This window comes from Panthera leo, chromosome C1, assembly GCF_018350215.1.
Source record: "Panthera leo isolate Ple1 chromosome C1, P.leo_Ple1_pat1.1, whole genome shotgun sequence".
Taxonomy (NCBI): domain Eukaryota; kingdom Metazoa; phylum Chordata; class Mammalia; order Carnivora; family Felidae; genus Panthera; species Panthera leo.
The window spans coordinates 123995375-124020469 of record NC_056686.1 but is presented as its reverse complement, the minus strand read 5'-3'; the positions used below and the strand labels follow the sequence as shown (position 1 = coordinate 124020469).

Sequence of the window (25095 nt, the reverse complement as noted above, 5' to 3'; positions counted from 1 at the left end):
CTATCCTGTTTGGTTTTATATTCTGAATCTTCCTGTGGCACTTATGTAAGTCACTGCCAGCCTGTAGAATGACAGATCTCCTTGTGTTGAATTAAAGCTCCTTGAGGACCCAGGCCAGGCATTCATCCTTGTGACTTCCCAGATCTAGGTTGGCCCATCAGAGAGGTCTCCCTGAGTGCCGCCCTCTTTAGGAACTCTCTGGTCCCATTCACTGCATCTCTCAACAGCCAGCCTGTAATGGAAGACAGTCCTGTGCTCTGTGCTTCAGCATCATAGCACACACCACACTGTCTTGTCTGTCTCTCCAAGTAGGCTCTGGGGATTGGATCTTTCACTTTTGTATCTCCAGTGCCAAATGCAGTAAGTGCTCAATGCATGTTGAAAGAAATGAATGAATGGAAGGCTCTTGATAAAGAATAGTTGAATTAAATCAAACAGGCACACCCTTTAGCTATCACTGGGGTAGGATTTAGTGCAGGTGATGTAATGTAACTTGACAGGGTAGTTAAATATTGACAGGCAGGAGGAAGCATACTGGGAATGTTCAGAAAGAGGAAAGGAAGGTTTGACTGTGGCTGTCAGATCAAAGAGCTGAGGTGGTAAGGAGCCAAACTGAGTGGCTGCTGTGGTCCTGATGACCCAGGAAGGTCATTCGCTGGTTCACTTGGCTTCTGCTTCAGTAGAGGTAAGGTTGGGAGCCTGGCTGGGAAGATAATGGGTTGTGATATGAGTAAATGCAGACTCCGTGCCTGTGGCTCAGAGATGGCTGGCATCCCAGACACTCTGCTGGCCGCCCATTCTTGTACAGCTTGGAATGATCCTCATTTAAGGCAAGGAACATGAGTTCTGTTTGAATCTATCTCCTCTCACCCCACCTTAGCACGTTCCCAAATGATTGGTGCTTTCACACAAGCTCTTAAAGTGATTGGGGTTGGATGCTGGTGCATGCCTTTGGAATGCTTAGTTGAGGACTTTGTCCATATGAATTCATTTGTGAGTGCTCTTTGATGCTAACGATTAGAGACGTGCATAGCGATAGGATTAGGAGGTCATGAAAGTGTGCCGTGCTACCTGGATGCTGCTTTGTATATGCAGGGGTGGGACTGGAGGGAGACATACATTAGGCAGTGTTTTTAGCTCTCCTATCAAATGAGGGAGCAAGCAGAGGTGAGTTCAAGGAGAATATTGGGTAGTGAGAAAATGCCAACAGACAGCAGTCAGAGCAATGGTTTAAGCAGGTCTGGCTTTGCATTCAGGAAGGGATACGGGTCACCTTGAGAAAAACACCTTATTTGATTTTAGAAAGACTTTAATCAGTTGAAATATCTCAGGTTAGTTTTTAAGCAAAGAAAAGCTGGTGTCCTGCTCATAATTAAATAGTTATAGGCAGCATGAAGAAACAGCCAAGGCAAGTAGTTTCTTTTTAGTACCTTCACTTGTCTTTTAGGGAAGGAGAAAATTCTGGGTGGCTGACATGGGTTCAAATCTCAGCTTAGCAAGTGACCGAGGCAGCTTAATCTCCAGGGGTCTGTATTTCTTCATCTGTGAAATGGGTGGAATGAAGCCACCTGACTGGTTGCTGTGAGGCTTGAATGAAATAAGACATACAAAGCCACACTGGAGTCTGCCTGGTCTGGAGCAGTTCCGTCCAAAATATCAGCTTCCCTTCCCCAACTTCAAAAGTCTTATTTTCATTTATCTCTTTTTGGATAACAGCTTTATTGAGATACAATTCACATACTCTCATACCCACCCATTAAAAGTGTGCTATTGGGGGTGCCTGGGTGGCTCAGTCGGTTGAGCATCCGACTTGAGCTCAGGTCATGATCTCACGGTTTGTGGGTTTGAGCCCCACGTTGGGCTCTGTGCTAACAGCTCGGAGCCTGCAGACTGCTTCAGATTCTGTGTTTCCCTCTCTCTCTGCCCGTCCCCTGCTCACGCTCTGTCTCTTTGTCTCTCAAAAATGAATAAACGTTAAAAAAAAAATTGAAAAAAGTGTGCCATTCAGTAGTTTTTAGGATATTCGCAGAGTTGTGCAGCCATCACCACTACCTATTTTGAAACATTCTCTCATCATAAAAAGAAACTGCATATGTGCTAGTGGTTACTCCTCATTTCCTCTCAGTGTCCCCAGTTTTAGACAACACTGATCTCTTTTCTGTCCCTATAGATTTTTGCTGTTCTGGACAGTTCGTAAAAGTAGAATTATAGTATGTTATCTTTCGTGTCTACTTTTTCACTCATCATGATATTTTCAAGGTTCATCCATGTGGTAGCATTTTTTATTGCCAAATAATATTCCATTGTATGGAGATACAATATCTTATTTATTCATCACTCGGTGCAAATTTAGATTATTTCTACTTTGGGGCTGCTACGAATAGTGCTACTATGAAATTCATGTAGCAGACTTTGTGTGGACAGATGTGTCTATCTTATCTTTTTTTAATGTTTAATATTTATTTTTGAGAGAGAGAACATATGAGTGGGGGAGAGGGGCAGAGAGAGATGGAGATACAGACTCCGAAGTAGGCTCCAGGCTCCCAGCTGTCAGCACAGTGCTCGACACGGGACCCAAACCCACGAACCGTGAGATCATGACCTGAGCCGAAGTCGGATGCTTAACCGACTAAGCTACACATTTTCCCCTGCAGAAGTTAAGGGAAATGGCAAAATGCTCACGTCTCTCCTTCAGAATGTTGTTCTACAACAAATGAGTCTTTGGCACTGTTTAAAGTCTTCTGTAAAAGTGGATCAAATAAACCAGCTTCCTGTACTAGCTTATGTGAACTTTTATATGTCTTGAGTTCTATATACATAATCACTATAGGGTCAAGTGTGTGCCAGGCATGCATATAAACATGCTTTTTGTTTGCAAAAAAAAAAAAAAATCATGAATGGTTTTACTGCTTAGGAAAATAGAAGCAGCATATGGAAGGGAAGGGGTTGCAAAATCAAATGTTCAAATGGCCCAGGGAAATGAGGTAAATAAATGAAATACATGTCTGAGCTAAGCAACTCTGGGAGTGCAACGAGTCATAGAAAGTCACCCATGGCCTTATTGTTGTGGAGTCATTAAGGAGTGGGGGTGACTGTGGCAAACCAGAGAGTATGTATCCTGTATAAAAGGGGCAGAAAACATTGGAACTTGAGTTGATTGTGCTCATGTAGGTACTTGAGCTTACGTGGCAATGTCTTCTCGTTTTTTAAAGCAACTAATTTTAATTTTTTAAACCCACTTTTGGTCCAAATGAAATACGTCTGTGAATCACATTGGCCCCACTGGGGATCAGTTTGTGGCCTTTCAAGTGAGGTAAAGCATATTACTTGGTGACCATAAAATCTGGGGGCTAATTCCCATGTCGTCCCTCCAATGACTGCATTATTCTTGGTTTGTCCCCATTTCTCTGACCCTCTGTTTCCTATTTGGAAGATAAGGGGGTTTGATGAAATGAGCTCAGTTGGCCTTTTCATCTCTAACGTTCCAGGCTTGCATAAGGACAGCCCCAGTTCAGGGTTCTGTCTCTGACACATTATGTGGAATATATTATGGACAGAAACCTAGTGTTCCAACTGACGACATACTTACAAGGCAGAAGGCATTCTAAGTAGCCTCCTTTACCCCTCTTACAGTGTGAGTCTTCTCCCAGCTTTTGGGATCTCCCAACTTTTGGCTGAAAAGGTCCTTTATTTTACCTTCATTCTGGAAGGATATTTCCTCTGTGAATAGAATTCTAGGTGGACAAGTTTTATTTTCTTTCATTGTGACCAAATATGTCCTCAGCCTGAACTCATAGGGCTAAAAAAAAAAAAAAAAATGCATCACCTTATTACTGTGTTGAACACTTTGTCTATTTTTTATTTATTTAAAACCTACCTGTTACAAGCACCAAGGGCAATGGAGTTCTCTAGTTCTGATATTTGAGGATTTCATGGCGAAATGTTTCCAGTCAAGATGCCCAAACGTGGCCCAGACCGCAGCCCCAGTAATGAAAGCACTATGTGTCTGCCTTGCCCTGGTGGGTGCCACGCAGTGGTGCCTTGATGCTGGGTTGCAGACTGTGGGAAATCACAGCCTGGATACCAGCTTGAGCTGTGGTCTTGAGTTCACTGCTCTTAGAATTCTTCATTTCTCTCACAAGAGGCTGGTGTGGGAGTAACTTAAAACGGTACTAAAAGGGGGCGGGCAGGAGAAAGGGGAAAATGGGTGATGGGCATTGACAAGGGCACTTGGTGGGATGAGCACTGGGTGTTGTATGTAAGCGATGAATCATGGGAATCTACCCCTGAAACCAAGAGCACACTATAGACACTGCATGTTAGCTAACTTGATGATAAATTAAAAAGATAAAATTAAATATATAAATAATAATAAAAAAAATAAAAACAGTTATAGAAGAGCCGCATATTTCTCTGTTTGGGAGTAGCCCTGAGGTCTGAGCAGTCCAAGTACCACACACTTGGGTTTGCTGTACTTTTCATTCCTTTTATTAATTTGCTGTTCCCATTTGACAGTTCATGAGACTGAGGTGCAGTGCTCGTTCACGGTGTGGAGTGATGAGCTGCAGAACTGAAGTCAGGATGCCCATCACCCAACGTACTTGTCGGTCACTTGGCTGCACTGATGGTTTCTGCCTCAGCTAAATAAATCGCTAAAGCAAGGGCGGAGAAGTCCCAGGTAGTAGCTTGTAACACTGTCCTCTGAAATAAATGTCAGCTGTAGAGAGCAGTTGGTAAAGGCCCAAGTCATATGTTGCCTGTATTTAAGTGAAGTGAGCCTCCAAGTTTCTTCCTGTCTGCTCCTTGCATTCAGGCAAATTTGCCTTTGAAACTCTTGACTGAGAAGTCTTAGTTTTAAAGTAAACAGTGTGTTTCCCCGTCACAGCTTAGCATTTATCACAACCCCCATTGTTTGAATTTTTTGTTGTTGTTGTTACAAGTTTCAGACAAATTTCTCTCATTGCGGTTGACATTCATTCCCTCCTGCTCCTTTTCTTCTCACTGAAAGTGCTGAACAGCTGGCTGCATTGACGACATTAATAGCCCTCTGCCGTGCTGGTCTATTCAACCCATATTCCATCTCCAGCCTTCTCTTCTTATTCAACCCATATTCCATCTCCAGCCTTCTCTTCTCCAGGCAAAATAATGCCGGGATGATTCAGCCTTTGCTCCCAGGTCCTATTTTGCTATCCTTTGATCTACATTGTGGTCCTCTGGATCCTCCCATTGAAGGCATGGAGGACAATAGCTCCATCTTGTAAACAGTGCACTGAGGCCTCTCAAATGAGAGGTCACAAAGCCCGGAGCTCCCGTCCCAACCCCTCGGATTAGCATGATTCCCACAAAGTGCGCAGAGGCGTGAGCTCTCTGCTGGAAGGACACCTGCCACTGACCGGGCACTTTGCTGGCTGGTTGGCAGGCTGACTTCCTGAGCTCACGGAATCAACCTGAGAAAGAGCGTCCGGGGTTGATTCCATGCTGTGACATCTTTAGGAGTGCCGCAAGCTCACCTCCTGGGAGAGAGGTGTGTGCCTTCTGTCAGGGAGCGGGGGAGCGGGGGAGGGGGAAAGGCAGTTGGAGGCTAATGGGAAATCGCCATTTGGGGTTGTCACAAATCATGAGATACTGGAAGAACTGGCCCTTCTGGCTCCTTTGGGGCTGATCCCAGCAAAGTGCCAATGATCAGGGGCCAATAATTGGAAAAACCAGATGAGTCAAATGGAAGAGAATGTGCTCCCTTAAAAGAAACAAAACAAAATGCTACTTTTTTTTTTTTTTTTTTTTTTTGTATTTTAAAATATACTCTCTGGGACAAAAAGAAAGATATTTTCATTATTCATATCAAAGTGTGAGAAGAAAAGTGGTTTTCATTTTAAGCAACATTTTTAAAGCAGAGTATCTGGCAACCCGTTCACTGAAACTTGTGTTTCTTACTCTCATTCTAAACATTGACCCACGCTTAGATGCATGCAAACGCAAATGTTTGGCAGAGAAGGGTTTTGTAAAATAAAAAGATGCTGCACTTGGAGGCCTGTTTTTCCTAAACTTGGAAAGTCGCATGTTGCTTTAGAAATAGAGTTTTCTCCAGCATAAGCCCCTTTGATCTTGGGTCCTTAGAGGTTTCTCACACAAGCATAGAATGGGTAGTCTGGGCCGAGCTGAAATCCTATTGAGTGACAAAAACAGAAAAAAAAACAGCTAATAAACATCCTGCGGAGTGTGGCTGTTTCAACATGATACCCAATGAACTTGTTTGGATAATGCCCAAACCGATTCTTTTCAATGCTAGGTTGGGCACTAGACCTTTTCCCCTGCCAATCCAATTTAACAGTAGAGGGGGACTCCCATCTTTCAGTCATAGCCAGGCCATTCTCAGAAGCCCAGGGTGTCCATTTGCCGGGATTGTTCTCATCAAGGCAGCACAGAGGATGGCTTCTCTCCCCTTCGAAAGATGCCAAATTCTCAAATACTGAGACTTTCTCAAATGTGAAAAAGTTGTTCCAGAGTAAATGTTTTTTTCTCTATAGTCTGATATGTGATTTCTGACAAACACATCCAAAAGGTGTCTCTACTGAGCCTGTTTCAGAAAACAGAACACGTGGATTTGCTAGGAAAGGAGGACTGGAATAAGATGTGTCCTGATTTCATTCTGGAAAAGAAGGGACCTCATCTGTCCTGTTTCCCACTGGAGCCAGGGTACCATGAGGCCCCTGGCACGGAGGATGACGTTGTCCAGTTACTTGTTTTATGTGTAGTAACCTGCCGCATCATGAAGACCTAGGGGAGACCTCAGATTTCTCCAAGCCAAACAGAAACCTAAGATCTCTTAGCAGCAGAGAGGACTGACACTAAATGAGGAATAGAAATATTTCATTCACTGTGACTATTGGTATAACTCACTGATTCTCAAAATCCAACCAAGTTGCTTTCGATTTACCACTACCGCTCACAGTGATGTTTTACTTTTGCTCAGATAAATTCGTCTCTGGGAATCAAAACCATACTTGATTGCTGTCTGCACCTGTATCTAGGACTATATATCCATTCAGAATAAGTGATGTACTTCAAAAATGGAAAAAAAAAAAAAGAAAAATAGTTTTGTCCTTTTTTTTGCCCCAAAAGCCTCAAAAAAAAAAAAAAAAAAGTCTTTGTATACAGACAAGGGATGTGTGGCTACAACAAAATATTTGAGAAAGAAATAAAAATCCCATTTTGAGGTAGAGCTCTATTTTGGGAATTAAGAGTTTACCTTAATTAAGGAAGTTGCAAATTATTTGCATGTCCTGTTGCCCTGTGGTCAATGGAACCCCTGGTGAGCAAACAACACTTGTTCAAAGCAAGAGCCAAAGCCCCTCTGACCTTTCAATGGATTGTCTGAGGGGGGATGGTCAGCTGGACCCACAGTAAACTGGCCTGCAGCTGCTCTGCCAGCTGGCTGTCACACACAGGAAAACTTGGAGGGGACCCATGGCCCCACCAGATGCCTTATGGCAGGGTTCAGTTGATGCCCCACACAGTGCAGACCAGTTCCATATTTCATCTACAATGACTCGGTTTGCATGTCGTAGCCATTACTTTCAGACTAGCAGAGGGAGCACCTCCCGTTTATAATTTAATTTCGCAAATGCACGAGCTGTGGTTGCGTCAGCAGCCCCTGGCCACCGCCAACTCACAGACTTCTGGCATTTTGCAAGGAACTCCAGATACACAGTCTCTTTGGCTGGGACACAGTCCTAGTGGCAACATGAATAACCCACTTTTGCCAGTATGAAGTGAGGTCGCATCAGTGGGGACTGCAGGAGTGAATTAACCCGTTTAACCCAACTGAGTAAATCTGAGGATGTAGTGGAGAGAAGCAGCTTGCTCTGTGTATTTACTGATTTGGGAAACGGCTAAGCATAAAGGGAACATATTGTGGGTCAGAGTTCAACACCAGAGAGGAATGAGAGAAACCTGTCAGTGAGTCCCTGACACACCAGACCACTTGAGGGACCATTAGCCAGGGCCTACATCTGTCCCTGAATTTTAAATGCAATTTAACTCTCTTGATAAGTTAACTCGTGTATTAAAGAATATGTAAAAATATCATGCTTTGTCCCCATTTGCAGCCCTAATAGACTTCTTACAGAGGAAATCTGATTTTTATAGCTGAAATTGTGACAGCATCATTATTAGAATGGCCTAGCCAGAAAGAATTGTGGCATCTGAGCATGATGTACATGGTGGGGGCAAGGTGGTAGAGAGATAGGCATTATATTGAGCCGAGGAAGGATTTGTGTTTCATAAACACAAGGATGGGCCTAAATGTGAATCGATGTCATTCCTTTTTTTTTTTTTTTTCATGAAGCAAGGAATGACCTCAATTTTTCCTTCCTGTCTTTACCCTTTGGCTCTTTTGCCCTTTGCTGCTTAGTGATAATGGGAGCATTTCATTGCCCTTGGGGTAAATGATTCCACTTGAACAATTTACCATGTGAAAACCAAAGGAGACAGGTTTTCAATGTGGAAAATGCTTTAACCTCAGAAAACCAGAAGGCCGACTCAGTTTGGAATGACAGCCTGTCTCTGAATCACAGAGTGTGCATATATGAAGAAATCTAATTAAAGTATGTGTCCTGATAACTCTCAGTTTTGGTTAAGAATTAGCCTTAACCTAATTCTTATTTTGTAAGAATTTTAGAGCATTTGTGACTTTAAGAACTATGTTTTATGTGACTTCTGAGTTATGACAGAAATTGCAATAGCATGACATTTAGTACGGCATTGATTTTTCTTGGAACCCATCGTAAGTGGTTTTGCAACTATAGAAGAATACTGTAATGATACCTATTATGTGCACAGCCCCAAGGGAACCAGGACAGTGAGGTGTCCTTGTATTCTCACTCATGATGCAGTGCTAAACTCCAGACAAATTGTACAAACTCTTATGACCTTTTGAACAACCAACCCTTCAACTCCATCACTCTTTACAGAAGAATGGGAAAAATCTAGTGTCCATTGGGACTGGAACAATAACGTAAATAAGTCAAGCAGGGTTGATGCAGAATGGGGTACGGCATAGATTTTCATTTCCTTCTTGGGGAATACAATGCTACTCTGCTTCCTCTGTTATGATAGGATAACACGTTACTGCAGGAACATGGTGTGGGCCTGGTGTTGCCAGATCTAACAACTCTTCAAGAACAGCTAGAAATGAAGATTTTTATATAAAATCTTCTGATTTGTAAAGGTTAGCTCATTTAAAAAAAAACTTTTTGTTTTGAGGTAATTGTAGATTTGCATGCAGGTGTAGAAATAATCTAGAGAAATCCCCTACACTTTTCCTCTTATTTCTCTTGATGGTAACATCTAGCATGCTCTGGTAGCAGGGATCACAACCTGGATATTGACACCAATACACGGATCCAATACACTGACCTTATTGGCTCACTATTGCTAAACTTCGTGCAGACCAATCAGAGCACATCTGATGGACAGGATTGGACTGTCTTACTACCTCTGCTTGCAGCTTCTGTGTATTACACTCTTGCTAGATTTAGGAGACCAGCCCATGCCTTTCTTTGGATCCCCACTGCTGAAGCTAGAAAAGCTGTTTAGGACTTTACTAGAAGGTAAACCTCTCCTAGCTCTTCCTTCCGGAATGCTTTTCCAGTCTTTTGGTCTGAGTTCCACTCCCTCCCTGCCTGTCTGTGTGTGCAGTGTGGGCTCTCTCTGACACTTGCACCTTCTTTCCTCATGGTACATTCCCACCCACATGCTGGCCTCAGCTTCCACTTAAACTTGGTCGATTCTGCTTGTGTCCTTCAGGCAAGCCTGTCCTTGTAGGCCCACTGGACTCACAACCATCTCATACGTGCTTTCTTCAAATTCCCTCCCACCTGCTTTTTCTCCCCTAAACTCCCAACACACACTGAAAGCAAGCACTTCAAGGTGGTGCATACCCAAAGTATTTGTTTGTGCTGGAATTTTGATCTCAAATATTTGTTTAAATAAAGTGATTCACGATTTGGAGATTACAACTTTGGAGTTGTTTTGTTTTTACAACATCTGTCATAAAAAGTCAGTTTCTATTGTAAGTGATTTTAAGGCCTCTATGGTATTTTTTTTTTTTAATGCCAATAAAGTCTCAGAGTGTTGGGGTTGAAATATGCTTCTAGATTTCTTTCTGTTTTGTAATAAGTGAAGCTGGAGACTGCCCTGAGTGTTTCTTGATTGTCCTCACTGACCTTGGCACCTTTCCAACCTAAGTGTAGAAATAGTTCCCATGCCATTCCTGGTCATTCCTGGTCACCATGACAAAATGTGGGAAGAGGCATTACTCCAGAAGAAGGCACAGTAAGGGAGACCAAAGCCTTCTGAGTACCATTGCCAACATTGGAACGTGGAGTTCAGAATCAGGAAGAACATGTCAGGGAAGAAAAGGGGCATAGCCTAGTGTTTCCTCAGCACACAGTGACCATTATGGCCTTTGGTGGGTCACAGTCCATAGCCAGCTGCCTTCTCTCCATTTTTTGACCCCTCAATATTGTGCATGAACAGTATTTAGAGGTAGGAATAATAAAACTTAGTTTGAAGCTCCTTCTCAGATGACAATAACCATCCTCATCTAGCAGAAATGGTGATTCTCAAGTGTGTGTATATCATAGGGAGGAAGCAGGGGAAGAAGAAGGGGATAGAAATAATGGGAAAATAAACCCAAAGTCAAATTTCCCTGGAATTAACTATAGTTGATCCTTGAACAAGATGGGGCCAGAGGTGCCAACCCCCCTGTATGATCAAAAATCTGTATATGACTTTTGACTCCCCAAAACTTAAGTACAAATAGTCTCCTCTTGGCCAGAAGTCTTACTGAGAGAACATACATAGTCGATTAAAACACATTTTGTATGTTAAAAGTTTTACATGCCATATTTTTATAATAAAATAAGCTAGAGAAAAGAAAATGTTAAAATCATAAGAGAAAATACATTTACAGTACTGTACCTTATTTTTAAAATTCCACATATAAGTAGATCCATGCAGTTCAAACTTACACTGTTCAAGGGTCAACTGTGCTTCGTTTCTGGGCTCCCACACTGTTGAATTAATGGATCATTGGGCTTATGCTTCCCTTACCAAGCAAAAGAAATCAATTTTAGGAGAAAGGAGCTAAATTGTGCTTGGGTCCCCACTCCCTTTATCTCAGTTAGACCAGAGAGCACAGAGGTGTTCTTCCTATTCTGTTTTGTACTGTCCCTGGTTTCTCCAAGCCCTTCCTCAATTTGACTCTGAAGGCTGAGTCTCCATGGGTCCTGGCCAGCGCTGCCTGCCTCTCCACTGAACGCAGTGGAAATGAGTGGTGCATCCATCCTTGGGCACACACACTAGTCATTCTTCTTCCCTCTGATGATCCTTCTTTTTGCCACACATGCCTTCCCTTGTGTCCCACAAGCCCTGCCATTGCCTTCCCAGATGGCACATTCATTATGCCAGCCATTACCTGGCAGCCCTGCCTTTCAGAAGGCAAAAGCCTTCTCTATGATCCCAGGTATCTCTCCTTCCCTCACTGATATACATGACTCTGCAGCAGAGAGGACGTGGCAAAGACTGGGTCCTGTTCTTCCTGATCCTGCTCTGTGGGACACAGCAAATGACAGAGGCTTTGCACTTCAGTTTTCACATCTGAAAACAGTAATATGCGGTAGGGATTGTTACTGTCTCTCTTTTGTAGGTGAAGAAACTGAGGCTAGGAGAAGTGTAGGAAACTTTTCCAAGGTCTCACAGGTATGGCAGCTCCATATCCAGGGGAGGACTTTATACTGATGGGATTTCCAGTACCCCTCATGTCATGGACTATAGGAGGGGAGGGAAGGGGACTTCCTTGAGTGCTTTAAAGTAAGTCACTTTACCCCTGGGGACCTTTTAATAATGATCAGTGCCTAGGATTCTGATTTAGTCTGAGGTAGATTTGAGTATCAATAGTTTTTAAAAGCAGCCTGGGTGATTTTAGTGTACAGCCATGATTGAGATTCCTCCTCTACATCAGCTTCAGCACCTGTCAGAACTATATGGAGCACTCGGTAATACACTGTCACTGGGCTTCAGTCCTGGAGTTTCAGATTCTGTAAGTCTGTGGTGGGCCTGAGAATTTGCATTTCTAACAAATTCCCCATGAGGCTGCTGCTGCACATCAAAGTTGGGGATTGCAACTTTGCACATATGTGGATGGAAGTTTGGGGCGTAGATAGGTCTTCATACTTACTGAGCACCGGCTAAGTACCAGGCAGATTGATTACATTATATGATTTAGCCTATAGGTGACACTTCATCTTCCCAAGAACCTTTTGATTTAGGTATTATTATTCCCATTTAATATATGGAGGAAACTGAACCCCACAGAGGTTAAATCTTTGCTTCTCAAACTGGAATACATGGGGATGTAGCAGGGATTATAGAAATGACACTGTGAATATCACATAACTTCCTGGTCCATGAATTTCATTGGCATTAGCCATACTCCTTGCTGAACAGGCTTGGACAGTTCAAAGGGAAATACCCCTGTTACTTGTACATTGATTATCTTAACTTTAATGTATATTCTAGGCCAGTGGAGCCAACAAGGTGCAGTAGATTGTTAAATTATGGATATAAATTCTGCCCATTCTACTTCATAGTTGACATGAAGAGGCAAATGGAGGGTAAAATGAGGCTTGAGAGTCATTATATTACCCTGTGGATAGAGTCACGTTTCAAAGCAGCCTTGGGCTCTCACTTTACCGGGTCTGTGATTGACTTTTATAATGGAGAAGACGGAGTTGGCTTTATTATAGCATCTCTAGTACCACTTTTATTAGTCATTAGTTATGTTACAAGGATGTTTCCTAAATAAGTTTTTACCTTATTCCAGTTAATATGTCTAAGAGTTTTTGGGGACATTTTGATTTAAAAAAGTCTATTTTTATGTGGTCAGCCGTATAGGTTGATCTTCCATAGCAAAGTCTGAGTAAATGCACATACTAAAAATTTTTTTAATGTTTATTTATTTCTGAGACAGACAGAGTGCAAGTGGGGGAGGGGCAGAGAAAGAGGGAGACACAGAACTTGAAGCAGGCTCCAGGCTATGAGCTGGCACAGGGCCCGATGTGGGGCTCAGCACAGGGCCCGATGTGGGGCTCAAACCCACAAACTGCAAGATCATGACCTGAGGTGAAGTTGGAAGCTTAAGCGACTGAGCCACCCAGACACTCCAGTAAATGCATGTATTATAAAGTCATCTCTTATGAGCTTCCTCATGGACACACATTTCTTCATCATTCTTGAGTCATGGGCTCCTTTATGAACCTGATGAGCAGTGTAGGTTTTCCTAGAGTAGTACACACGCAGAGGACCTTGCTTTTCAGAGCATCCATAGACCACTGAAGTTCATCCATGGATCCTAGCCATAGGCCCCAGATTCAGAAACCCCTGCTCAAAGCTTCTCTGTGACAAAGTCTGTGACTGTCTGAAGTTGTATCTGTAATGTCAGGTGCACTGTCTGGCTAGGAAGGTACTCAGTCAATGTCAGAGAATGAATGATTTCTGTAAGACCAATGAGGTAGAAAAGGTGTTGAGTACTTGTAGTTACTGTGACATAAATGTTGTGTTTGTAACAGCATGTCAGGACATTATGGTGTGACAAGTTACCCCCAGACCTCTGTTGGCTGCCCAGCAGGAGGAGTACAGGGAGTATTCTGTCTGAGTCAGCCTGTAGCATGATGTCAGTGTATTCTGGTCTCTGACACTAAGTCTATATATACTATGTGGCTCCTTGCCTTGTGTTCTCTCTACTTGATTTAGTGCCATGAACCCTGACTATTTGGGCTTAGATTGTCAAAGCTGCCTCCTACAGTTTCTTTTCTTTATTTCATGTTGTTCTCTGCAATCTTGGCTTGAAGCATGAATCCCCAAGCTGGTTTCTGTGGTCAACCTGGCACAAACAGGGAAGATTCTAACCCTGGGCATGGAAGTCTGGATATCTTTGGAGGATGCAGCAGGGAGAGTAATCTCCATGTTATGATATTCACAATTTACTTCAAAACCCTTAGACCAGTATGATTTTAAGTATGTGCTAGCTAGTTTAAATTTCATCATAGGGGACGGTCAGATTTCCTGAGAATTCCCATGCCAGGTGTGGTTAGTCATACTCCAGGGGAAGCTTCTAGAAGCATTTTAGCCAGCTACCCATTTGTTAATACCTGAGGTTTTGTGAACGTCAGAATTTGCTTCTGGTTGTGAAATTAGTGAATTGCTAGTTAGCTTGACAAATGTTAGAAATGATCTCATTGGTGAAGTTCAAGGTATTAATATTTGATCTATATGGGTAAGCTATTTGTATATATATTAGTTATATGTATTCTGTAAGCTTACCTCCCTATCTCTCTCTCTCTCTCTCTTGATTTACCACTGAAGCATAAACAGGGTTGAAGACTAGTAAGGCCTGTCACTTGCTCCTTTGGAGATGGCACTTGAATCTTGTTTTCTTTTTTTAAAGGTTTATTTATTTTAAGAGAGAGAGAGCAAGAGAGGGGCAGAGAGAGAAGGAAAGAGAGAGAATCCCAAGCATGGGGCTCAAATTCACCAACAGTGAGATCATGACCTGAGCTGAAATCAAGAGTCAAACACTTAACTGATTGAGCCACCCAGGCACCCCGAATCTTGTTTCCTATGTCTTTGCATAGTTATAATTGCTCAATGTCTACTAAAAGGATAATAGGATACTGCCTCTGGGATGTTTGGTGTCTGCCTCTAGAAAACCTTTCATGACAGGTGGTGAGAGTGGCATAACCAGGACCTAGATGTGGGGCTTCCTTGTACTTGACCAACAGGTTCTAAGGCCTTTTTCATGCCTGTTGGCTAATCCATGTTTATTGAATAAATATTTACATATGTGTAGGGGCATCTGATCTAGGTTTGCTTTTTTTATATATAACTCAGTAGCAAGGTCAGACTTGTTTGATAGATGTCATTATCTACCAAAAAGGACCTCTGTGTTTTGTGCAACCAGATTGGTGGAAAACAGTTTACAGCACCCTGGCTCTATGGAAGATTTACTTTCAAGAGAGATTCCATGTATTAAGTTTTGCTGTGGTAACAACCCAGAAAAATGCAGTGGCTACAATAAGCAAAATTTATTTGTCATTCTTTGGGGTTGCTATGGCTCTGCTGGGTCCTTCCTAGGCTTGGCTAGGCTAGACTCCAGCCTGTAGGGTGGGCCTGCTCCATCTACCTTGTCCCAGAGCCCAGACTGCAGTAGCAATCCTCCCTGCTATGCAGGGGCATGTTGACCTCCTGGAAGAGGCACAAACACAAGAGGAGCAGGCCAGAAGGCTCTGCTTGGAACTGGCTGTGACTTCTGCCCAAAGTCATTGGTGGTGGGAGGTGCTTTGAACTTGTCCTACCAGCGGGAGTAGGAGGAAAAGGAGAATTATGAGCAGATAGTATAATCTATCACCCTCCAAGGTACGTGACAAGGCCTTAGACAAGGCCTCTCTGTCCCCTTAGTCACCAATGGAATGTCAATTACAGTCAGTTCCTTAAGCATTAACAAGTATGTGTCAATTGCCATCCGTTTGCAAGATGGGAATGAATCAGAGATGTGAAAAGCATAGTTCTTGGCCTTGGGGAGCTTTTAATCTTAGAAGGAAGAAATAATTTGTGCCTCATAGAGCATTTAGGTTTACCATGGAGCAGCATTCAGACAGTTGAAAAAATACATATACTACACACAAAGAGAGCACAGACTTTGGGCCATCCCCAAATCTATTGTACGAGTAGGAACAGTGGGCCTGTTGTTCTGTGGCAGCACTGACTTGACTCCATGGCTCCAGGAGAGGAGAGACCAATGGTTTCATGACTCCCCTTTTTGTGGTCACACCTACAGTCAGGTGTTTTGTCCCCACTCAGCAGTGAGAAGAAAGGTCTATGGGCTGTGTACCTCTAGGGACACTACTTAAGTTTTCTGGGTCCTTGGATTTTTCTCTTAGAAAATGAGACCTGTAGACTAGCTCATGAAGTCTGTGACCCCAGATACATAGGTATGATCTGCCTTTGGGTTCTCTTTGGCCTAGATCCCCTCCAATTAGGGCAGCTAAGAATTATGAGACTGTTCTCACCTATCCTAATGCTGGCTAGTCTTGATACCCTGTAATCTCCCCCTCTCAAACATCACTATAAAATCAGGCTCACTTGTGTATGTATACAGTGTGTGTGTGTGTGTGTGTGTGTGTGTGTGTGTGTGTATGTGTGTGTATGTGTGTGTATAAATTTGTTGTCTAACCCCAAACTTTGGTTTTGTTGTTACATGATTTGAAGTTGAAGAATTTGTTGCATATCAATTGTAGTGTTCTCTGTGTTTTGCACTGTCCAGGATGGCACTTATGGGGTATCTTTTCTCAGAATAGTCACAGTGTGATGCGTATTTCACAGCAGCCAGCTCGGGAGCTGGGGACACACTCATTCATGGCATTGGCCTCTTCTTTTCTTTCTTTTCTTTTTTAAAGTTTATTTATTTATTTTGAGGAGAGAGAGAGAGCACACAAGCATGAGTGTGGTACGGGCAGAGAGAGAGAATCCCAAGCAGATTCCTCACTGCCAGCACAGAGCCCATTGTGGGGCTGGAACCCACGAATTGTGAGACAATGATCTGAGCCAAAACCAAGAGTCAGATGCTTAACTGACTGAGCCACCCAGATGTCCCCATGGCACTGGGCTCTTCTAAAGGAGCCCTGGGCTCAGCCTATTAAGGGGACTGCCTCGTTCTCCCCATCCTGTGTAGGGGTGCAGGGAATGTGATTGTTTGCCTCCCCTCCATCTCACCCACCCGCTCAGCCTCAGCCCCAGCCCCCAGCCCTATCCCTTGCCCATCTTCTTCCCAGGCTTGCTGAATTGTTTTGAATGCTGTGGTAAATGGATTTTTCTTCAATGGAAACTGGGCAAATCTGGTTTGGACTACAAACCACTCAAGGTTTTAAAAGAAGCCAACAGTTGGGACCAGGATTAGACTGGTTTCTCTGTTTTCATGGTGTACAGACAAGCCCTAAAGGAAAACAACGTAGTTATCCTGAGAGCAAACACTTGTGCTTCTAAGAAAACTTGAAAATCTCCACTGATCAGCACCTGAACAATAGCATCTCCTTACTTGCAAGTTAAGGCAAAATTCCTGGAACCCTTATTTCATCTTTAATAAGCATTTCTTTATGATAAGCATTTCTTATCATAAAACTCGGCTCCTGTGCTTTTCATTTGGTGTTGTATGAATTCACTTGTTTGCCAGAACAGATGTGGCTAGAGTCTGGTATGAACCTGGGGCCCAGAAATGCCTCATTTTCCTATTTGGGGGAATACTCTCTGAGTGTTCTTCTTGTTGGATCTGAGACACAGGGGGACTCAGGAGAGTTGTCAGAAAGGTTGGGTTCATGTTAAAAATAGTGCTAAAGACTGAAGACTCCCCTGCCTCCAGTGGGAGAGACAAGAGTCTGGTTGATAAGAACAGTGCAAATCCTCCTGGAAGGCAGGGCCAGGTGGATCTTGAAATGGACTTTGCTTCTTTGCATGAAGGTTAAGGAGCTACAGTGTGGCTTAGGTCAGTGTCCCTGGGAACACACCAGTGTGGTCTGTGTCTGCCCAGGCCTTTGCGTGCATGGAGTTTACTCAGCAGAAAGCTGTCTGCATTCCTGCCACAAATAGATTCCCAACTTTGATCTTCTATTAACTTAATTAATCATTAAACTGTTTTCCCCCATTAAACTCCTTTTACTGTTTTTCAGTGTCTTTCTCTCTCTCTCCCCCTTCCCTCCCTCTCTCCTTTCTTCCTTCCATCTTTATTAAGAGTTTTTGTTGTTGTTGAACAAATTGGGGCCGTACCAAAAGGACATGAGGCAGACCCAGCCTCAGGAAAAAGTGTGGAATGGGGAGGTGCTTGGTGAAAGCCCTCCCAGCCCTGTCTCTTTCCTCCTGTGTCATAGCTTGGCCCTTCTGACTTGGGATTCCAGGGTTTTTATGCTCCATTCTAGCTACCCACACAACCCCTTCCCCTGGCATCCCACTTCTTATCTTCTCTCACAAGTGGCCTTTCTCCAGAACTCCTCAGGACTCATCAGAATGATTCATTCTTTTAGTGCAAATCAATGTAGCTAAGTGAAGGGAAATTGTCCTCATTCATCTGGGAGAGAAGAGAATAACTTTATCAATACTAAGGTAAAACTGCCTAAAATCCCCTCTTCACTCAAAGGTTAAATCCTTCTAATTTGAGATGCTGCTGTTGATTTATTGATGACATGTGTGATTAAGTAAAATCCCAACATGACGAGAAACGATAATAGGCTGGAGCTTTGTAGAAGGTGCTTTTAAAAAGCTGTGGATCTTCAAATTAGGGAGTTTATAGATGTTTAAATTATTCCCCCAAAGCTTAGATACTATCAAAGGACGGCCTGTTTTCTATTTTACCAAAAGAGACAACTTATAAAAACAACTTCCATTAATTAATTCAGTAAAGATGTATACCTACTGTGTTGAGTTCTGTTGTAGATACTGGGATACAGTGTTAAGAGAGACGAGCCACTGTTCCCATGGAGCTATACCTCTAAAAGGAGAGATAGCAGTAGTATAGGAACACCTGGGAAAGATGTATGGTAGGAAGGAAATTAAACAGAGGGATAAGATCAGTTAGGACCAAGGGGGAATTGGTGGTTTGTGGGGGGGGGGTTCAGTTAAGACCTACATGACAATAAAGATACTAATATAATAAGGAGGCAGGCCTTCAAAGATCTGGGAGAAGTGTTATCTAGGAAGGGGGAAGCAGCAAGTGCAAAGGCACTGAGGTAGGAATGAAGTTGACATGGCTAAGAAACATAGAGGTAAGTGTAGCTGGAGTATAACAAACAAGAATATTGTTTGGATAAGAAACAGGAAATGTAGGCAGTGGTCACTTTCTATTTGCTCTTGTAGATCATACTAGATCATGATCTTGTAGATAGATCATGTTTGAATCTAGGTCTGACGAATGTGGGAAGCCTGACCATTGGTAGTGAATCCCTGCACTGCATGATCTGAGTACTTAAATGCTGCCGGAGAGTTGACAGAAAAGGAACAAATTGAAAGTGAGTTTTGAAATCCAGGAGGAAAAATGATGGCTGGAGAGAGAAAGGCAAGGGGGTCATCTGCTAGTAACATCATTTATTGAAATAAAGGATATATGAATATCCCAAAAGTCAAGAGAGAAGGACAGTCATTTGCAAGAAAGAACAATTGGCAAATGTCCCTTGGCATAATACAAGCATAGAGTGGTATAGTTTTTCTGCTTATAAAACAAAATCTGGGGGCACATGCGTGGCTTAGTTGGTTAAGCATCTGACTCTTGATTTTGGCTCAGGTCATGATCTCACGGGTTTGTGGGATTGAGCCCCACATTAGGCTCCATGATGACTGTGTGGAGCCTGCTTGGGATTCTGTCTCTCTGCCCCTCTCCCTGCTAAAATAAATAAACATTAAAAAACTTTTTTAAATGAAATCTGTAACAAAACTTTAATTCCTCATATCGCTTTTCATGCTATTGTGCTTTTGCTATACCTTGCTCAATTTGGGGGTTCTACTTCAATAGTTCAGTGGGACAGGGAGCCCAAATGCCCATTCTCCCCCAGTCATGGTCAGAATGTTGACAAAACCAAAGCCAGTCTCTTAACTCATTCAATTCAGAGCACTCAAGGTAACAGGTAACGTAGATCAAGCAGGCCCCAGGCCACCTGAGTGTGCAGAGCAAGCTGGTTCCCCAGGGGAGGCCCAGTGCAGGACAGTCACTAGCTCAGGTCTGCCAGGGGGCTGGGGTCTCCCCTCTCCACACACCCTGCCCAGCTCCAGGGCTCCCATGGGAGCTCAGTGATGGAACACACTGGATAAGCAATTTCATTTTCTTACCCTCTGACAGGAACACAAGGATGAACTGAAATGACATGAACCCTCTTTGTTCCATTTTATTCAGAGGGGACTTTGAGCCTGGTGGAAGTGGGATGAAAGAGTCCTAGGAGGATCACAGGGACTGTGCCCCAGTGGGGATGTTTGAGCGGACAGCATGTGGCATAGGAGGAGGCAGGAAGGGCCACGCTGACAAAACCAGTTTGCACCCCTCACTGTTAAAGCTAACGTCAGCCTAGAGTTCTTAGAATTACATCAATAGATGGACTTTCCTGAAAATCTAATACATTTCACATGGATGTGAAATATAGTCGTTTTGAACCAAGAGGCTTGTGTTAAATGCTAGACGTTCAGATTTTTAAAAACTCAATAAAACATTGGCGGCTAGACGAAATACTTTTAGTGACGCATGTAAGAAATAACTCATAACGCCATGTGGTCGTATGTATCCGCCACAGGCCATTTACTTTACTCTTATGAGGTACTGGCTAAAGTAAATTTAATTAAATCAATTTCTGTATTTTTTGAATGCTGTGAAAATACCAGTTGTCGCTAATAATCAGTGATGCATGGCATTTTAATTATCCATTACTCACTTTCTTTACAAAACAAATGGCTTAACCCTAATGAACTTAGTGTTACGTTATTTGTTTTAGACAAGAATTTTTACAGACCCACTTTATTAGTGAAAACCTAGGACTTTCTTAACTCTCTGAAGCATAATTGACAAATCACATCACTAGTTGGTTTTTGTGATATGATTTTTTTTTTAATTTATGTTTATTTATTTTTGAGAGAGAGAGAGAGAAGGAAAGAAAGGGAGAGAGAGAGAAGCCAGAGTGTGAGCAGGGGAGGGACAGAGAGAAAGGGAGACACAGATTGGGAAGCAGGCTCCAGGCTCCGAGTTGTCAGCATAGAGCCTGATGCGGGGCTAGAACTCACAAACCATGAAACCATGGCCTGAGCTGAAGTCGGATGCTGAATCAACTGAGCCACCCAGGTGCCCCATGATTTTATTTTCAAAACTGTTCAAAGATAAGTAGTATGCCATCTTAGGTTTGGAGATCTTCCTCCATTGGCATATACAACATAGCTCTGGCCAATTACTAACACAACTAAGATAATCTTTTGGTCCCTCACAACTCACTAGAAATTCTTAGAGAAATATGGCCAGATGAGTAAATAAGGATGTGTTTCCACCAAAGAGCTGTGTCTTATATTGCTATTAATTTACCGTCCTGGGTGACCTCCAGCTATTCTCTCATCTTGCATCAGCCATCTCTACAACCTAAAGGGAAATGAGTTTTTGCATCAGTTACCAAAGCTAGCATCCTAATCCAAGCCCCTACTTTCCATCCAATCTCCTTTCTCATCTCTTCCCCACCTCTGGATGACCACTCAGGGCCTTAATTCTCATGAGGCCTTTCTGAATGGATCTGCTTTCAGTATCACCAGAAGGCTTGAATGTACATGGTGCCAGTCAGTCTTGAACAACACTGCAAGTTGAATCCAACTTCTCTGGCACTGGGGCCTTCTGAACACCCAGGGTTTCTGCCTTTTCCTCTATCCATCTACCAGAAGTAACCTCCTGGATTGAATCCTAACTAAAATGCTCCAGATTATTAATTTGAAAGACAAAAATCTTTAATGCATCCCTGATGAAACTATATGGGTTGTGATGGAGGCTGACAGTATGGCCCCCCTGGAAGGCATAAGGGATTTCACACTCTCCTTCCTTGAGCTGACTTGAGAGGTCATGGAAGGCAGGTTTGGAAGCCACGAGTAGATTAGACTAGTGCATTTGGTCCAAGAGAAGGTGTAGGAAGAGAGGAGCTCAGAGAGGTAAGTAAGAGCCTTCCTTGCAATGCCCAAGTGTTTGATATACTTTTCCCTATGGACAATGGAAGCCAGTGAAGGTGAAAAGCAAGGAAGAGGTTTCCATAAGGGCCCAGGTAGAACTCTGACTTGAAAATCAGGGTGGAGGGAACACACCAGTTACCATGAGTCTAACCAAAGAAATGCTAACCCAGACCTTCAGAGCTGTGCTGTCTCTTCTATGAGAAATGCCTGCTGTTACTTCTCATTTGGCCTGGCTGATGCCTTTACCACTTAGTTCCCCTCCCCCATTTTAATTGCGACTTACTAATAAAAATTTTCCTGTTCTCCTGTCTTCCTGTCTTAGTCCCACTTCTAAATTCTCCTCGTTCTGACCTATCTCCTCCTGCAAAAAAGTCTGGAACTTATTCCTGCTCTACACCTGCACTTAGCTCACATTCCAGATTCCTTTGGTTCACTGTTATCTTACCAAGTGCCCCATATACATAACCACACTAACTGCCTTTCCTCTCATTAGGCAGCTATGTCAGCAGATGTATACCAAAGTTTACGATGTGCCTGGATCACAAAAGCTGGAAGTCTCCTCTATGGGATGCAACAGGCCAAGGGTGTCACCTTCCAGATCAGAGATCCCCCTGGTGATATTTGCATTTTACTGGGAGACAATGGATTGAAACTCTAATAGTGACGTATCATGCATTAGTGAACACGATAGCATGGGTAGTTCTGGTGTTTTGGCCTTATTTGTGGCACAGATTTGGGGAATTTATCTGTAAATTAGCATTTTTTTTAGGTTCCTTGAGAACATGGTCCTATTAGTTCAAATGAGGATAGAACTATCGTATTCTTTATTTAAAAAATGCTGAAATCATCACTGTGGAAACGATGAGTAGATATTCAACAATTGATTGTGTAATACTATTTAACAATCTGTCCAGAATTGTTCTGGGTACTACCAGGACCACACATAATATAAATTCCCAGAGATAATTACTATGCATATTTTTACCTGGTTGAGGTCATGATGCAGCTAGGTATTCTGATTCTATCACTTAATGTGATAGAATTATTTCATAATTATTTTCTGTGATTAAAATATATTCATAGACATTATTTTCAACAATTGCAGAATATGCTATAATATATATGGCCAGTTGTTCTCCGTAGACATTTAAATCTCTTAACTTTGAACAGGGCTACTTTGTATTTAAATTGCTAACTGTATTGCCATAGGATGTGTACATAGCCCTAAATTAACTAATGGGATTGTTATTAGTCAAATAACCCCAAACCAATTTCAAATATGTATTTTAATATACATGCAGTATTCTACCGGGGTTGCCCAATTTTAAGATGTCAGATGTTTTAATCTGTGAATATGTTTTACAGATTTTGTCAATATGGATTATGTTGAAACCAGTTATTTTGAGTTTAATTTTTAGTCTTAAATTACAGAATGACTCAGAATCACTAGATAATGCACTGAAGGTGAGATATCTCCTAAAACTCCCAGGCATTGTATTCTGAATTTAATTAATTTAGAAATTAGCCAATTTACTTATATACTTATCCCCATAGTAGAGTAAATGCACTTTAATAGAGAGATAAGACCTCTTTCTCCTCCCAGCACAGTGCCTGACACATAGTAGGAATTCAGTTGAACTACATATTAATTCTGATACTAAAAGCATGGCTCTCATTAATGTTGTACTTTCTACTGGCTTCATTCAACTCTTATTTTGCAGAATATATTAAAACTAGAGGGAGTTGGGTCTTTTCTTATGGGTTATAGCTTTCATTCAATTGTTGTGGCAGCTGACAACATTAAGCCAGAAAGTGCATAAATATGTAAACACCATTGCCATTTAAAACCATTTTGTGATTTTTTAAAACTAAACAGCACTCAGAAATAAACTTTATCTTGGCTTCTGATTTTATTAATGTTTTATTCCAATATACTTATTTTTAATAATTCTAAGGGTTATATTGGCAAAAATATCAGCATTTTGTATGATTCACAAGTTTAATGAAAAGCAAATGAAAAATAAAGAGATCTCATTTAATCGTTATATTAGTTTCCTGGAGCTGCTGTACATTTGGCTTAAAATGACACAAATTTTGGCCTTGCAATTCTGGAGGCCAGACACCTGAAATCAACAAGGGTCCCCTCCCTCTGAAGGCCACAGGGAGACTCCTTCCTTGCCCCTTGAAGTTCTCATGGCTCTGGCCCTTCTTTGGCTGATGGCTGCTATCCTCCAGTCTCTGCCTTCTTCTTCATCTGGTCTCCTTCTCCCTTCTCTTCTCTCTGTATCTGTCTTCTGAATATCTCTTATTATGATGTTTGCCTTTAGATTTATGGCCCTCCACATAATATGGGATGATCACATCTGGAGATCCTTAACCTAACTATATCCACAAAGACTCTTTCTCCAAAGGAGATCACATTCACAGATTCCAGGGGTTCAGATATGGGTGTATTTTTGGGGGGACCACAATTCAACCCACTCTAACCATTGTCCCATACCATCACACTTCAAATATTACTTCAATGACAACTGGAAGCTGGATTTTGAGAGACCGGAAATTACAATCTGCATGAATATCAAACTATTTTATGCATGACTCCTTAAAAGAAAAGGATGAATAAATTCAAGATGGAAAAAGGGTGGTGGAGTGGGGTGGGGGGAGTGGAGGGCAGAGAAGATACTTAAAACCAAAAGTAATTTAGAAATATTTAAGAATACTGAGTAAGGAAGATTGAAATTAAAAATGGAAAGACTTCTGTTTGCCAAAAATATGTTTTTGTAGACATATAGTATTACAGACCTGCTTTATATATTTATGTAGCAATTTAATAGGAGCCAAAAATGTGGTCAATATCAATGGAACTTTTCTGTTTTAAATTGGCATGACTTTATGTGTAAACTGACCGGTTTTCACAGTTACTTAAGCGTATTTAAATTGGGAGAACTACTGAGATCCCTAAATCCCCGCTTTTTTCATTAATTTTGATACACAAAAGTCTATCTGTACTGTGCTATGTGGTCAGAAATGGAGCCCACACCAGTTACTCGAAAATGTGATGAAGGAATCAAGTTAGTTCTCCTACATATATTTCTAAATATTAGTGAAGTTTTCACACTGTCCCTTTTAATAATCTGCAGAAAGTGTTGTTATTGAAGGGGATTTCTCTTCATTGGAAATGTTGGGGAGGCATTAAAACCTCATATAAAATGCTGAAAAAAACATCCTGAAGTAGACTTCCCCAGTTTGAATTCTTGCTATGAATATGTGCATAATCTTAAGAGAGCTCTCCTCTCTCTGCTGCTTACT

The 25095-nt window shown here is 42.1% G+C and overlaps 1 protein-coding gene across 1 annotated transcript in view; it reads left to right on the top strand.

The window, feature by feature from the left end:
• Nucleotides 1-553: 553 nt before the first annotated feature.
• NCKAP5 (NCK associated protein 5) overlaps nucleotides 554-25095 on the top strand; it is a 729314-nt gene continuing 704772 nt past the window's right edge. Inside the window, exon 1 of the mRNA XM_042948658.1 lies at nucleotides 554-685. Within this exon, the coding sequence (XP_042804592.1) occupies nucleotides 635-685 (51 nt within the window). The 5' untranslated portion in view covers nucleotides 554-634. The remainder of the gene's footprint in view (nucleotides 686-25095) is intronic.